We start from the raw sequence: 13,639 nt of genomic DNA, 5'->3' as shown, positions 1-13,639 counted from the left end.
GAAGTGTGTGGAATGAATAAGGGTGACCAGAGCAACTTAAAGCAGAGGAAGAAAATGATGTTTGAAGGGTGAGACTAAAGGCTACAACAAGAGAAATTAGTCTGCTCGTTGCAGCCACAGTACCAGAAAAGTCTTTGATGTAGCTGACTAGAGCTAGCCAAGAAAAGGCATCTGAATGCCAACATCACCTAAAAATTGAACACTTGTCTGTTTACTATAAACTTTTTTACGCCATAGTTGTCTACATGCACCTCTTGTTTGTTTGCCTGATGAACTTGCATCTAATAGCAGGGCCGTAATCCAGCAGGACCAGGTAAAAATACAGTATTTAAAACTCCGAGACTGCTACGGTGAAGTCATGAAGTTGCAGGCCTGTCCACATGGTGCCCCAAAGGAGGCAAGAAAATTACAAAACAATTAAAGAATTACCTCTGGAAACGCTGGGTCTCCACAGGCAGCAAGTGCTTGATGTCTGCACTACCAGTAAAGATACCCTCCAGGTAGACCCATCGCCTTTGGACATCTATCCAGACATCGAAGAGTGCCATGATACGGTTCAGCTTATCTTCCCAGCTAAGGGCATCTTCCTCAAACACCTAAAGTTTAAATGCTGCATTAATATTCACTTTAACAGTATCGGGAGTTAGACTGCTAGTAATTATTAGTGGAAACAGTTGTTTGAGTTACAAAGTATGCATGTGCAATTAACTGTCTGTCAACTTGAACAGTGAGTATAGTTCGTGCTGAGAAATATATAAACTAAACAAGATGGGAAGGCAAAATTACATGAAGATCCTTCAGCTTTGTTCTCCATTTTACCTTGTAGTATGGCGATAGCTTCATAGCAGACACACTGTTAATGTGCTCCTTTACTTTGTTGAAAAGATCATCCCATCCACGAATCAAACGACATTTGTTCTGGTAATTGACCAAGTCCAGTTCATAAGTGTTCCACACTTCTCTTATCTAAAGAAAAAAAGTGTTTTAAGATATGACATCTATAATTTCTGCTCTGACATACATAGTTACAAAGTAGAACATTATTACAGTAATCAGATTTTACTTTCTATACCCAAAGATTCTGGGTTTAAGACCGGTCTTTTGTTAAAAATATTGAGAACATGACACAGTCAGGTAAAACTTTTAAGAAGGCAGGGTCTTTGCAGTCATTATCAAGGACTGTTTTCCCAAATAATCCAAGTTTCATCAGAGGAAACTTACACAGCTTTAAGTTGTTCCCCAAAACAATATTCCACAATGCCTCAGCAATTCTATCAACACCTTAGATTGACAAGTTTACTACGCAAGTGTCTGTCACACCACAGCAAGGCTCCAACTTATATCAGGTACATACATACAAGAACTGATACTAGCCTGTTTCAAGAACTCTTCCAAAGCCATCTCTCCCTGAGCCACGAGCAGTACGTCTTTGACGATTGCTTCATTCCTCTGTAGATCAACATCCCAGATCTGACCCAAGGTCAACTCTGAGACAACCCAGTTAACGTGAAGTCTCTTCATCAGCTGTTTCCAGTGACGATCCTTAAGTGCCTCAGATTTCAGTTCAATAACTAACATGTTTATCTGCAGAAGACAAGAAAGCAAGTTACATCCTTGAACTTCAACCATAAAATACACGCATTTTAGAAATGGGTATAACTTACCTTCATATAACCCTTCAGAAGTCTCTGAACGTACTCATAGGAGGCATACTGTCGCAAGCGGGCAGGGAAGTTCTTCAGCTGGTTCAGCAGACCATCTAAGTTTTGACGAAGCTGTCAGCAACATAAAAAGCAATGAGATCTTTCTCTGCAAGCGCTGTGCATGTAGTTGTAAGCATCTGAAGTTGTCTATTTATTTTTACAGAAACCTGTTACAAATGAGATTATTGACAGTACAGCCCTCCTAGTGCCACATTTATTTGCAGAAGACCTGGTTACTCTATAGCTAGACATCTATAGGTCTCATTAAGATGTATGACATTAGTATTGTCACAGGCAGTTCATGGCTTAGTGTCCCTACCACTCTCTACCTCCTGAGCATTAAGCTAAAAATTACGGAAGTTTCACTAATGAGGGCCAACAGCCTATTTAAAGACAGCAGTTTCTTCCCTGTAGATGCAGTCTATCTCAATGTCAAATCCACTGGAATTGCCTAAATCCCTTATGAAATCACTTAAGTTGTGACAACTTAAGTTGTCACTTAAGTTGTGACAAGCCCTATGAATTCTTTATAGTTTAGCATGAGAAAAATCATGCTCACAAGATACTGAAAAAGATACCTAAACACTGAAAATGATCTGGAACGTGATAATAGAGTATGTCTGTTTCAAGAGCTGTAATTCCCAAGTTGCATATACTTGTGGTAGTTACATTGTTTGTGAATGTTAGAGAAGTGAAGTACCTTGCGAGGCTGTACTGAAACCCAGGGTTGTTCTTTCATTTGATCAATCTGTTCCCAGACTTTGGAGAGTTCAGACCAGACGCCCTTGAGATCTTGCAACTCTTCTAAGGCTACCTACAATAAAGAAAGTCTCAAACATCCGCACTTATTCCCAATTTCTTCAAAGTCATCAGCATGGGTGAGTTAAACAGAATACTTTTACCAAGCCAAAAACCTTTGGATAGCTTGCCAGTTCAACAGAACTGCAATAGCAAGCGACCCAGATGAGATTTTTCCATCTCGGGTCACACAACAGCTTCAGGAGAATAAGACAATCTCTTAAGGCTAGAACTGAATGAGTGCAGAGACCGTCTTGACACTAGTACACCTCTACGGGAGAGACAGAATTGAATCATTTTTTATCTGAAGACAAGAAGCTGTGTGAGCCGGTTGTACCTGGACACGCTCTTCACTGCCACTCAGTAGTCCTGTATCTGTTAGTTCCAAAGCTTCCTTGGCCTTTGCGCACTTCTCACGATCATCCTTCAGTCTACCGAATTTTCCTTCATAAATGGTAAGAGCTTGAAGAGCCTCTTCTGGACGCAGGTTTCCCTAAAGTTTACATGGTATACATTAATCCAAAAATCCTATAGACAAATTAAAGTTAAGTTAAAAGCAAGACTAAATGTTAAATGTTGGTTTGTCTCATCATTTTTCCATTTCTATTTTGCTGACAATAAGGCTATGTACCAATCTAGAGTATCATGTCACTTTTACATCCATTTTTTTGCTTTACTAAATATCACTTCTGAAAAAAAAACGTGGGAGGGGCAAAAATCATCTTGCTTCTGAACCCCTGTACATGCATGTCTCCAACAGACCCCTTCTTTCACCCAAAGCAACTACAGTGGTCTTCCTTTCTGCACCTAAGAGTCCTATATTTTAAGGGTAAACTTCTTGGCCACCTTCACCTCCCCCAAAATGAACACATTGGCAACTTATTACAAAACCCTCAAAAAGACTTCCACCATGACTGAAAATGAAAAACTGCAAAAGAACATGAAAATAAACTGCTTCCTTCTTATTGAATGAAGAGAATCCACCTATTTCCCGAACGAGTATTTATCACCACTTACTGTTACAGGCTTTGTTTTCTCCCAGTCTGTTAGCAAGTCAGTTGTTCGGCTCTCTACTGCGCGATCCTCTTGAACTATTTTCATCTGCAAATTTGCTACTTGTTGTTGAATGGCAGAATCTTTTCTACGCATGATGTCATTAAAGGCACCCCATTCTCCTTCAATGTTGTCAATGTACAGCCAAGAAGATGGAAACTGGAACCTTTGTTTCTCAAGCAAGCGCTGACCATTGCGATAAAGCTACAAGAGACAGTGGTTGTAAGTTAAAAAAAAACAGAATTAATTTAAGTCGCAAGGCTGAATACTCATATTTTAACAAGCGCTTACTACAGAGTGCATAGAATTCCTCAGGATATGAAGCTCAGGTTTAGAATCACAGAATCACCAGGTTGGAAAAGACCTCCGAGATCAGAGTCCAACCATACCTATCTATTTAGGATATCTAAACCATATCCTTAAGTACCTAATCTACCTGTCTTTTAAATATCTCCAGGGATGATGACTCAACCACCTCCCCGTGCAGCCTCTGCTAGGGCCTAATAAACCTTTTGGTGGAAAATTTTTTCCTAATGTCCAATCTGAACCTCACCTGGGGCAGCTTGAGGCCGTTCCCCCTTGTCCTATCACCTATCACCTGGTGGAAGGGACTAGCACCCACCTCTCCACAACCTCCTTTCAGGTAGCCGTAGGCAGTTTGTTCTCAAGAGAACTTGTATATCATGAAGCTGCAACTGAAAAGATAAGCCCGACACGTCCAGAAGTAAGAATCATTAGCAAAACACCATACCTCAACTTGCTTTTCAAACTGCTTGATTTTACGTTTCAAGGACTGCACGTATGTGATGAACGTCACTGCATCTGATGTGCTGGCAGTGTCCACTGAATGCTGCTCCAGTTCTTGACGGGACTGTATAGGGCACAAATCAGTGTTTTAGAAGTCTAGAACAGTTGATCTGAAAGTGAAAAACTGGAATTTGTACTTGTCTTACCTTAGAAATTTGTGAATGAAACTCTGTCATATTCTGACCAAGCATTTGGCCAAATTTGCTGAGCACTTCCTTGTGCCATGAGTCATACTTCAAGTTCACCTTTGACTGCACCTACATTTGAATAAAGTTACAGAACAGTAATGTCAGCCTTGCTATTTTCTGTTACAAACCCATTCTGAAACTTAATGCGTTTATCACAAACAATAATTACTATTTCTTACCTTGCCATAGTCTATGACGACAGGTCCAAATTCCTTCCTGGTTTCTGCATTGTCGAACGTTCCTCTTGCCTTTCTTATCTGAACTAAAAGGGCTTGCCATTTATTCAGGTCTTCTCCAAGACGGTTGTATATGTTTTCAGCTTGCATATCCCACAGACACTGGTACTGCAGCCAAACCTGATTGAGGTATTTAATAATTAATGTTCAGAACTTCTCCAGTATACTCCAAATGACACGTCCCTCTACAACCCCCGGGAAAACTGAGAGAAACGCCCATGTATATTTTAGTGTAGCATCACTACATGGTGTCAGTCTCCTGACCTTGACATACTGCTCCACCTCAGTCACAATTCCCATAACAGCAGAGTACGACTCCTCCAGAGCTGCAGGGCCATCAGGCATCCTTGTCAATGCATTACGGTAGAATTTTTCTTCTTCAGACAGCTCATAATGCACTCCGACCTGAGAACCGCAATTACACGTGATAAACATTAATTTCTAGGGCACTCAGATTCAGTCCTAGAGCAACACACTAAGATACTGAGCACAATTGCAAAGTGAACATAACTGCTCAGACTTTGATATTAGCTTCGTTATGCTTACCTGATACCTCTGACTTTGAATTCTTGGTAGTGAGAGGATTACCATCTTCCAATAAAACATTTCTTGATAAAGTTTGTATCTACACTCCTCAATTGGTGGATTCAAGTATATCACTTGGTTGGTTATTCTTAGTTCATGTACAATGTTCTGTAGAAACAAGAAAGAGACTCAGTTTTACTGGCAGATGCTACTATGTGCAGACAAGGATTTTGAACTTCAAGGAGTTGCACACACTTTTGAAAAATCAACTTGCATTTAAATGGTAGGAGGCAAGCCTTCCTCCAAAACTAGATGCAAAAGATACATCTCCCATATAATGCTCAGATATGCAGGCCTTGCATTAAGATCTATTGCATTAAGACAATAACGAATGAAACAATGAAAAAACACCAAACTTACTTTGATCTTGGGTTCACCACCAGGCTTATGGCTCACTTGAGGAGCATCTGTATCCATGTCAACTTCTGCTTTGTCATCTGCTTGTCCAAGAAGAACTTGGGTCCAGGCCCTCAGTCCAGCTTGCAAACGAACTCCCAGAATTCTTTCAATCTAAAGAAAAAGTCACATTTGAAGAAAAAGCTGCATATTTACCCACGACTTACATCCTGACACCACGCACACTACAGCACCTCAAAGAACCAAGTGCTCTTTTACTAAGTAATTTAAGAGTCTTAAGAGTTTTGGTAAATTTTCACTAAATATCAATTGAAAGCTTCTCTTGTCCTCATGGACTTTAATGGAACGGAACAATTTTAACTGCTTTGAAGTTGGCCTCGTGCCACATAACCTGAAACTTAAGAGGCAGAACCAAACGATAAGAAGGCATAGCAAATTTCCACCACTCTTTATCTACCTTGCTCCTCAGCATCTTCTAGGCAGTCAAGCTGTATCAAACTTTCTTTGAAGAAAGAAACTCCCCTTGAATTAATTGATCCCAACAGTCAACAGCTAAAAACGAACAGGTCTTGCATCTTCTGCATACTGAAAATGCACTGGAATTTTCAGAGAATGGGGAAACATAATTTTCCCTGTGTGACTGTGAAGAGCATCACCAGAAAACACTTTGCACCTAATTAAAATGTTTCCTCTAATACTCCTTGATATATAATACTCCTTGATCTCAATCCTACCTCCATGTCCAACTTGTTGACCCAGATTGGCAAATTTGAATATGAATGAAGATTCAGGTCATCCACAGCCTTCTGGACCCTGTTCAAGATTTCAGAGAAAGTTTTGTGGTCGTACATGCATGTTTCTAACGATCTCACTTCCAAGTCTATTTTCTCTTCAATAATGAGCAGATCATCCACCTAAAATGGTACAGGAAAAATGGGATGTTTAGCTTGACAGGTTAGACAGAAGCAACAATAATTACGCAGTAATGGTTAGTCACTCTTCTTTATTTGCATGCAGCCAAGCCTACCAATTTCAGTAGTACCCAAAGATTCATTCAGCTGGCCTGTTTGTGCCAACTTAAACAGCTACTTAACCAAAGAGCTACAGAGCAAGCCATCGGCTATCCAATTCCACTTTTTGTTAACCACACATTAAAGATAAAAATTTTGTAGAATGTGCAAGATAAAACAAACCTTTTCCTGGAAACTGAAGACAGTCTCAGCTAAGCGCTGTACATATGGATCGAGTTTGTATGATTCCCACACGAGTGCAATTCCTTCTGCAATCAAAGCCTGCACCTCTTTCTTCAAGCCAGCAACAAGAAGTGAGATAGTATTGCGCTCTTCTACTTTCTCACATGTTCGTTCATACGTACGGACACTTTCAATGAGAGAAATAGCAAACGGGTAGAGCTGGTTTGCTTGATGAGCTTTGTTGACAATTGCTAGTGGAACACGGAAACCAAGCCACTTCAGGTTTCGAACTTCTTTTGAAAGTGTAATTATTTCTGGGAGGAAGTTGACTTTCAGTTTCAGGACGTTTCCAGTTCGACCTCTAACACGAGTGCTTTCAATGGTGAAAATACGACCAGAGACGCCAAGATTGCGTTGCTGAACTTTTCTTGCCCAGTCATCAAAGATCTCCTGAGTGTTGAGCTTCATGCGAAAGCTATCTCCATCCTGCTTTAGCTTCTGACCTTCCACATGGTTCTCCCAACCTTTGCCAAGGACATCCTCAACACGCTTCATGTAAGCAGTGAGCTGTCTGTCAATCTGTTTTGCCCAAATTATGGACCCAGACACAGGAGGCAAGTCACGAACATGACTCATTTTACAAGCTTGACTCTGTGGGTACTGTACTTTAAATTTGTCGTGAAGAGACTCAATATCATCTTTTACGCGTTGGATCAATTGTGTTTGATATTCACGAATGGCACCACGAATGTGAGGTCTGACAAACAAGGCATTAAAGCGAGAGAAGATTCTGAACATTTCATTTGCATTCTTTGCTGTACCAAGCTGGTCTCTCAAACGGGCAGTTATTCTTGTTTCAACTCTATCAATTCTTTCATCGTAACGTTTCATTGCTGCTTCCCAGGCTTCTGTACCTTCTTTGGAAACATCTAACCCATCTACTTCCTTAACATTCTCATAAGCAAGATTGACTTCTTCAATCGCATTAGCATCCGCAGCATCAAAAAGGACTTCTGCTACTTTCATATCCTGTGGTTCAGGTACCTCTCCTTGATTTTGCTGGGCAACAGCAGTTACCTGTATTAAATCACAGTTTAGTGAGATGAACACTTCAAGGTTTACCTACAAATAGCTAAACACAGTCTGTTCTAACTAGCATCGCAAAAATCCTAGAAAGTAGTCCAAAATCCTTAACAAACTTTCAGTCATGGTTCAGATTTAAGTTCCACTAGGAATGGGGCAACACAGTTACTTTACAAACTTCCACTACTGTGCAACGTAATCTCATTTTCCACTGTGGTTTAGCCAAGCTCAAATATTTACGCTCAGTAATCTCCTCTCTGTCATGTCTGGACTTTCTGTGTCTATTAACATAAGCATGGTCACGTATTATGTGGCTTAAGTCAGAATTAAAGCTAAGCCTATTAGCAAGGGTTCAAAACTAGACTGGTTTTGGAAACAGAGTGAACCTGAATAGTACATTAGTTTTGTGTTGGTGACTTTTTAAAAGAACAGCAAACGCTCTTGAAGAAGCCACGTAGATTTTCTGTCTGATAATGACCAAGAATATTACCTGAGGTCGCAAGACTCTCACGATAACTGCCCTCAGTTGCTCGTGCTGACGTCTGAATTTCCTCATTTGATCAAGACGACCTTGGAGTTTCCTATGAGCAGGATTGATACGCCACACCATCTTCAGGTTCTCTTCCCTTTTTCTTTTCACAATATCTCTCAGCAGAACTTGTAGCTTCTCATATTCATCATCCCAGGTTTGGAATACTTCAAAGCATGCAACCATTACCTGTGGAGTTTCAGAATACGAACTTTAGCTCCCAGAAGAAATACTTCCTGAAACTCAACTCAATGCAAAAACAGAGCCACAAGTATTGCAAAACCCTGAACATACCTTTTCAAATTCCTCATAGGCAACATGCATCAGTTTTCTGGTTCCCAACACTTTAAGAAGCTGAGAGCTCAGATCTCTCGAAATAGCCTCCACCAAACGCAACGCCCTTTGGATTGGGTATTTTGTGTTTCTGATTTTTCTCAAATGGGTAAATATTGCAACAAGGGCCTGCCTTATTTTGTCCAGCTCAGTAGCAGACAGCAAGTCATTCAGAGGAAAGTCTTTCATCAGTGGATTATAGTCATTCACAGTTTCCAGAGCCTGTTTTAGACCTAAATATAACAGATAATATTTTGGATATAACTTTTCATTTCATTAATCAAATCTACAGTTTTAATTAGACCAAGGTTACTCTAACAGCACTGTTCTTTGTACCACTATGTTCAAGTTTCCCAAGAGCTGAACTTCTGCAGGATATTTGTGAAAAATTGTATTGAACAGATATTTTACCTGTGTCTGTATCGAAGCTGACAGTCGCATGAAAACGTTTGCCATGCTTCAGAATATCCAAAGTGAGAAGAACTTCTGGACTCTCACGTTTTTCCTGAATGCGATACAGAGCCCGTTCCAAATTTAACCAGAAGCTTATCTCCTGCAATGCAGTGCCTGATGCAGGATCTCTATCTAGTTTGGTCACCTTCAAAGTAATAGAGAGAAAGAGAAGGGAGGGAGAAAAGCATTTAATTTATGTGCTTCAACTGTAAAAACTTTCTCTATCACCAAATATTACACAAACACGTAAAATCTACTAGGTTTTAATAATCAAACATCAGACAGTTTTGGCACTTATTCTGTGAGAAGTGTAGAAACTGCAGCACAACAACAGTCAAGGTTTAATTCAAGTGGTCCTAAAGGTTGGTTTTAGGAGCTCTGTATAATATCTTCAGCGTAGCCTAAAAAGGTCGCCTGTCCACTGTATTCTGGTTATTGACACATAAGTCAGGCAAGCAAGAAAGCACTTTATTCTCTAGAGTAAGAAAAGTTATCATTGTTCCATGAGCAAGAGGTATTTACTATGACTATGGAGGAAAAAAACCCCAGTCTAGTATCTGTGATGCTATTTCTGAGTGACAGCAGAAGAGTGGCAGAGTTCTTTCCAAAAATAACAGGCAAAGGTACAAGAGATTACAAGACATGACTGACAAAACTGTTCTGGATATACCTGGGGAAATAACAGAACAAACCAAGACCTGTTTCTCTCAATCTGCTGTAAAGACTGGAAGAGTAGTTGAAAATTCACAAAGCTACTGCCAGTTACTTAAGTCTATTACAACAGAGATAAAACAGTCATGCTCTCAACTATTTGCAAAACAATTTAGACTACACACACATTTAGACGGGGCTTGGTCTAATCTAGAATGACACATTAGTCTTACTTAGATTAGCATCTCTGGTGACTCAGAAACCTGGTCTGAGACTTCAGAGTGTCTTGCATGGAGCAGTATTTTACTCGTTGAACCGCGAAGAAGATACACAGAAGTTCTTATAGTCCAGTCCTTGGGGATTTTTTTACCTTTTGTATTTCTCTAATCCATCGGTTGACTCCAGATTGGAGCTGATTGAGGAATAACGGATCCTCTGCCTTCTCACCAAAATCTGTAACTTTTGGTTTTTCCCCACGTTCATAACATTGCTTGGCAACATTGGTAATGGTTGCATGAATAGGCAGACTAATCTCTGGAATTTCAATATTCTGCTGCAGATGCAAGAGGCCCATTTCAAGTTCTGCAATTTTTTTCTCAACTGAAGGTGCCATCTTATCTCCATCCCTGAAAAAACATAGATGTTTTCATATAAGACGACAAAACAAAACCCATACACAACACATTTAAGCCATCTGAACTAGTTCCGCAGACCCATCAACAGCATCACACAAAGCTGTGTGCTTAAAAACAGTTTCACATGACTTGCCTTGAACAGTCACTGTTCTTTTCCATTAAACACCTACTTTAACTCAGTAGCAGAGAACTGCCGTATTTCCATGGAATTACCTGTCTGCTTTGCCAGATTCTCTGATATAGGACTTGAAGAATGGAGCAACCGCATTGCTAATGAAAGAGTGTAAGGTTTCATACGGAGAATCTTCACTGAGAGTGAGAACTCTCAGCTGGGAAGACACTGGTTTGTCGGCATCAATCACTGCTGTGCGCTTAATGAACGCCAGGCTGCAGAACAGAGCAAAGTTACCAAATAAACATTTGAAGCACCAGTTAGCATAGCTTTAATATGACTGCAAGTTTAGGTCACGGAGTCAAAAGCAAACTTGCATCATCACACTTTATCATTTTTCTTCTAAGAGATTTGAACTCAAGCCTTCCAATAAATACATATTTATATTTCAGTAATCAGACAAACAGCTACCAATACGGACTTTGCAGTATGGGCACACTAAGGCACGCATCTTATGAAGCTTCTGAGTCAAACGTATTTGTACTACCTTACTGTATATGAGTCAAACATAACTGAAGATTACTAAACCCAAGTTGCATATGTCACATTTGCACGTATGCCAAATAAGATTTTGCTTCTATAACCTCAGAGCTAGAAGTCCTAAGTCCATTCCTTCCAGCCACATGACACATCCTTGTTCTATCAGAGCCTCCACCTTGAAAAGCTACTGCCACACCACATGAAGCACTAGGTAAACTGGAGGTAAACTAGTAGGTATACTAGGTAAATCTGCTGTTGTAGGTTTCACATTCATAGGGTAGAAATATTAAGATCTATTTTTTCAACTCACCTGTTTGATTTTATTCCATAATGAATGTCAGTGCTGATACTGTAGGAAATGAACTCTTTTTCCTCTTCTCCTTCATCTCCCACGTCCTCTGAAAAAAAATACGGTATGTAAGAAATATTTTGTTTCTAAGGCATTTGCCCCCTCTCTCACCCACCTCTTGCACCCGAGTTCAGGCACTCTCCAGTATCAACACAGGCTGGGGCATGAGGGGACTGAAAGCTGCCCTGCCAAGGACTTGAGGGTACTGATGGATGAAAAGCTGGGCATGAGTTGACAATGTGCAGGCACAGCCGAGAAAGCCAACCATATCCTGGGCTGCACCAAAAGAAGCGTGGCCAGCAGGTTCAGGGAGGTGATTCTGCCGCTCTACTCTGCTCTCACAAGACCTCACCTGGAGCACTGCCTGCAGCTTTAGGGCCACCAACATAAGCAGGTCATAGATCTGTTGAAGCTACTCCAGAGGAAGGTCACAAAAATGATCAGAGGGCTGGAGCACACCCACATAAGGGAATGCAGAGAAAGTTGGGGTTGTTCAGCCTGGAGAAGGATCCAAGGAAACCTTATAGCAGCCTTCCAGTACTTAAAGGAGGCTACAGGAGAGATGGGAACAAACTCTTTAGCAGGCCCCCTTCTGATAGGACAAAGGGTAATGTTTTCAAACTAAAAGAGGGTAGATTCAAACTAGATATAAGGAAGAAATTTTTTTATAATGAGGGTGATGAAATCCTGCAACAGGTTGCCCAGAGTGGTGGTAGATACCCCATCCCTGCAAACATTCAAAGTGAGGTTGGATAGGGCTCTGAGCAACCTGGATCCAGTGGAAGGTGTCCTGGCTCACTGCAGGGGGGGATAGACTCGGTGACCTTTAAATGTCCCGTCCTACCCAAACCATTCTGTGATTACCAGACTATTTTCTAACCTTTCATTTCTACAGTAACTTATGCAACACAGATCAAATTAAATATAGCTTTGCAATATCCTTCAAATTCAGAGTGGGTGCATTGTTATTTTACATAAATCCATTATCTTTTCTAGGTTAGTATAAAAAAAGATAAAATATTACAACAAGCAAATTATAACCCACATTCTGGTTATCAAGCAGAGAAAAATCTTCTGCAATATTTAATATGCTTTTATTTGTAGAAATATGCTACCAAGATAACAAGTGAGAACATCTAACAGCTGCTTTTTTCTTTTATAGGTTGCTTTGTATTTTCAGGCTCTTTTTTTTTTTTTAAATGGTTCCGTAATTAAGTCTCTAAAAAAAATCACTCCTGACAAAACAAAAACTCAAGCCATTAGAAGTACTCAGCCAATGTATCGCAGATGACGTAATTGCAGGCAGTTGTGCTGCAATGCGGTGATTTCAGTGCAAGAGGCTACTCCCTGTTGGAGAACTCACTCTGAACTAAGCACGTTACAGCAGACTCTTGTCCTGCTCCAATTTCATTTGGCCCTTCCTAGGGGATACAGCTTCAGGATGTCACATTCGTGACCTCAAGCATCAGAAGCCTGGTCACAGAACAATGCAGCACCAGATACCACAGGACCCGTATGAGAGCCGCTGGCAGGCTGCGTACCTAGCGACACCACACAGCAGTTTTCATCAGTCAGAAATATGGCTTCTGTTCCATTGTATCTGTAATCAGTGATTTCCTTTATGCTATCCAGTCCATATACAAGCTTCAATAATAATACTATTTTTAATAGTGTCAGAGAAAACAAGATCTCCATATTCTGCTGAAAGTTCTCTGTTATGTTTGAACACAGGCAGTCAAACAGAAGACCCATTCTCCCCAGATAACTGCTCTTTAAGCCAGATGACACTGGCAAAATACCTTCTGTCCACCGTAAACGAGCATTCATCTTCTAAAACATGCAATAAATGTCTCAATTCGTTTTTAACCATAAACATAAAATCTATGCAACAAGCCTGGAGCAAACTCATCACCACTATCTTTCTTTCCTTACAGCCCAAATTAAGGATAATCAACCTCATGAGCCAGACATAAGATAGATTTAGAAATCATCTGCACAGCCTATTAACATCCAATCGATTTTCTTTAAGTCTCG

At 40.4% G+C, this 13,639-nt stretch overlaps 1 protein-coding gene across 1 annotated transcript in view; it reads right to left on the bottom strand.

The window, feature by feature from the left end:
• The window catches only part of DYNC1H1 (dynein cytoplasmic 1 heavy chain 1), a 46,439-nt gene that overhangs the window by 30,731 nt on the left and 2,069 nt on the right, over positions 1–13,639 (bottom strand). Inside the window, exons 2-22 of the mRNA XM_054069084.1 lie at positions 11,567–11,654; positions 10,818–10,991; positions 10,340–10,595; positions 9,277–9,463; positions 8,827–9,098; positions 8,494–8,721; positions 6,921–7,997; positions 6,462–6,641; positions 5,731–5,880; positions 5,332–5,478; positions 5,050–5,190; positions 4,729–4,905; positions 4,508–4,618; positions 4,306–4,425; positions 3,519–3,758; positions 2,839–2,994; positions 2,404–2,517; positions 1,665–1,775; positions 1,375–1,584; positions 820–966; positions 430–596 (exon numbers count right to left, since the gene is read on the bottom strand). Of these exons, the coding sequence (XP_053925059.1) occupies positions 430–596; positions 820–966; positions 1,375–1,584; positions 1,665–1,775; positions 2,404–2,517; positions 2,839–2,994; positions 3,519–3,758; positions 4,306–4,425; positions 4,508–4,618; positions 4,729–4,905; positions 5,050–5,190; positions 5,332–5,478; positions 5,731–5,880; positions 6,462–6,641; positions 6,921–7,997; positions 8,494–8,721; positions 8,827–9,098; positions 9,277–9,463; positions 10,340–10,595; positions 10,818–10,991; positions 11,567–11,654 (4,453 nt within the window). The remainder of the gene's footprint in view (positions 1–429; positions 597–819; positions 967–1,374; positions 1,585–1,664; positions 1,776–2,403; positions 2,518–2,838; positions 2,995–3,518; positions 3,759–4,305; positions 4,426–4,507; positions 4,619–4,728; positions 4,906–5,049; positions 5,191–5,331; positions 5,479–5,730; positions 5,881–6,461; positions 6,642–6,920; positions 7,998–8,493; positions 8,722–8,826; positions 9,099–9,276; positions 9,464–10,339; positions 10,596–10,817; positions 10,992–11,566; positions 11,655–13,639) is intronic.

The sequence above is a fragment of the Cuculus canorus genome, chromosome 5, assembly GCF_017976375.1.
Source record: "Cuculus canorus isolate bCucCan1 chromosome 5, bCucCan1.pri, whole genome shotgun sequence".
NCBI classification, from domain to species: domain Eukaryota; kingdom Metazoa; phylum Chordata; class Aves; order Cuculiformes; family Cuculidae; genus Cuculus; species Cuculus canorus.
This window is presented reverse-complemented; position numbering and strand designations above follow the sequence as displayed.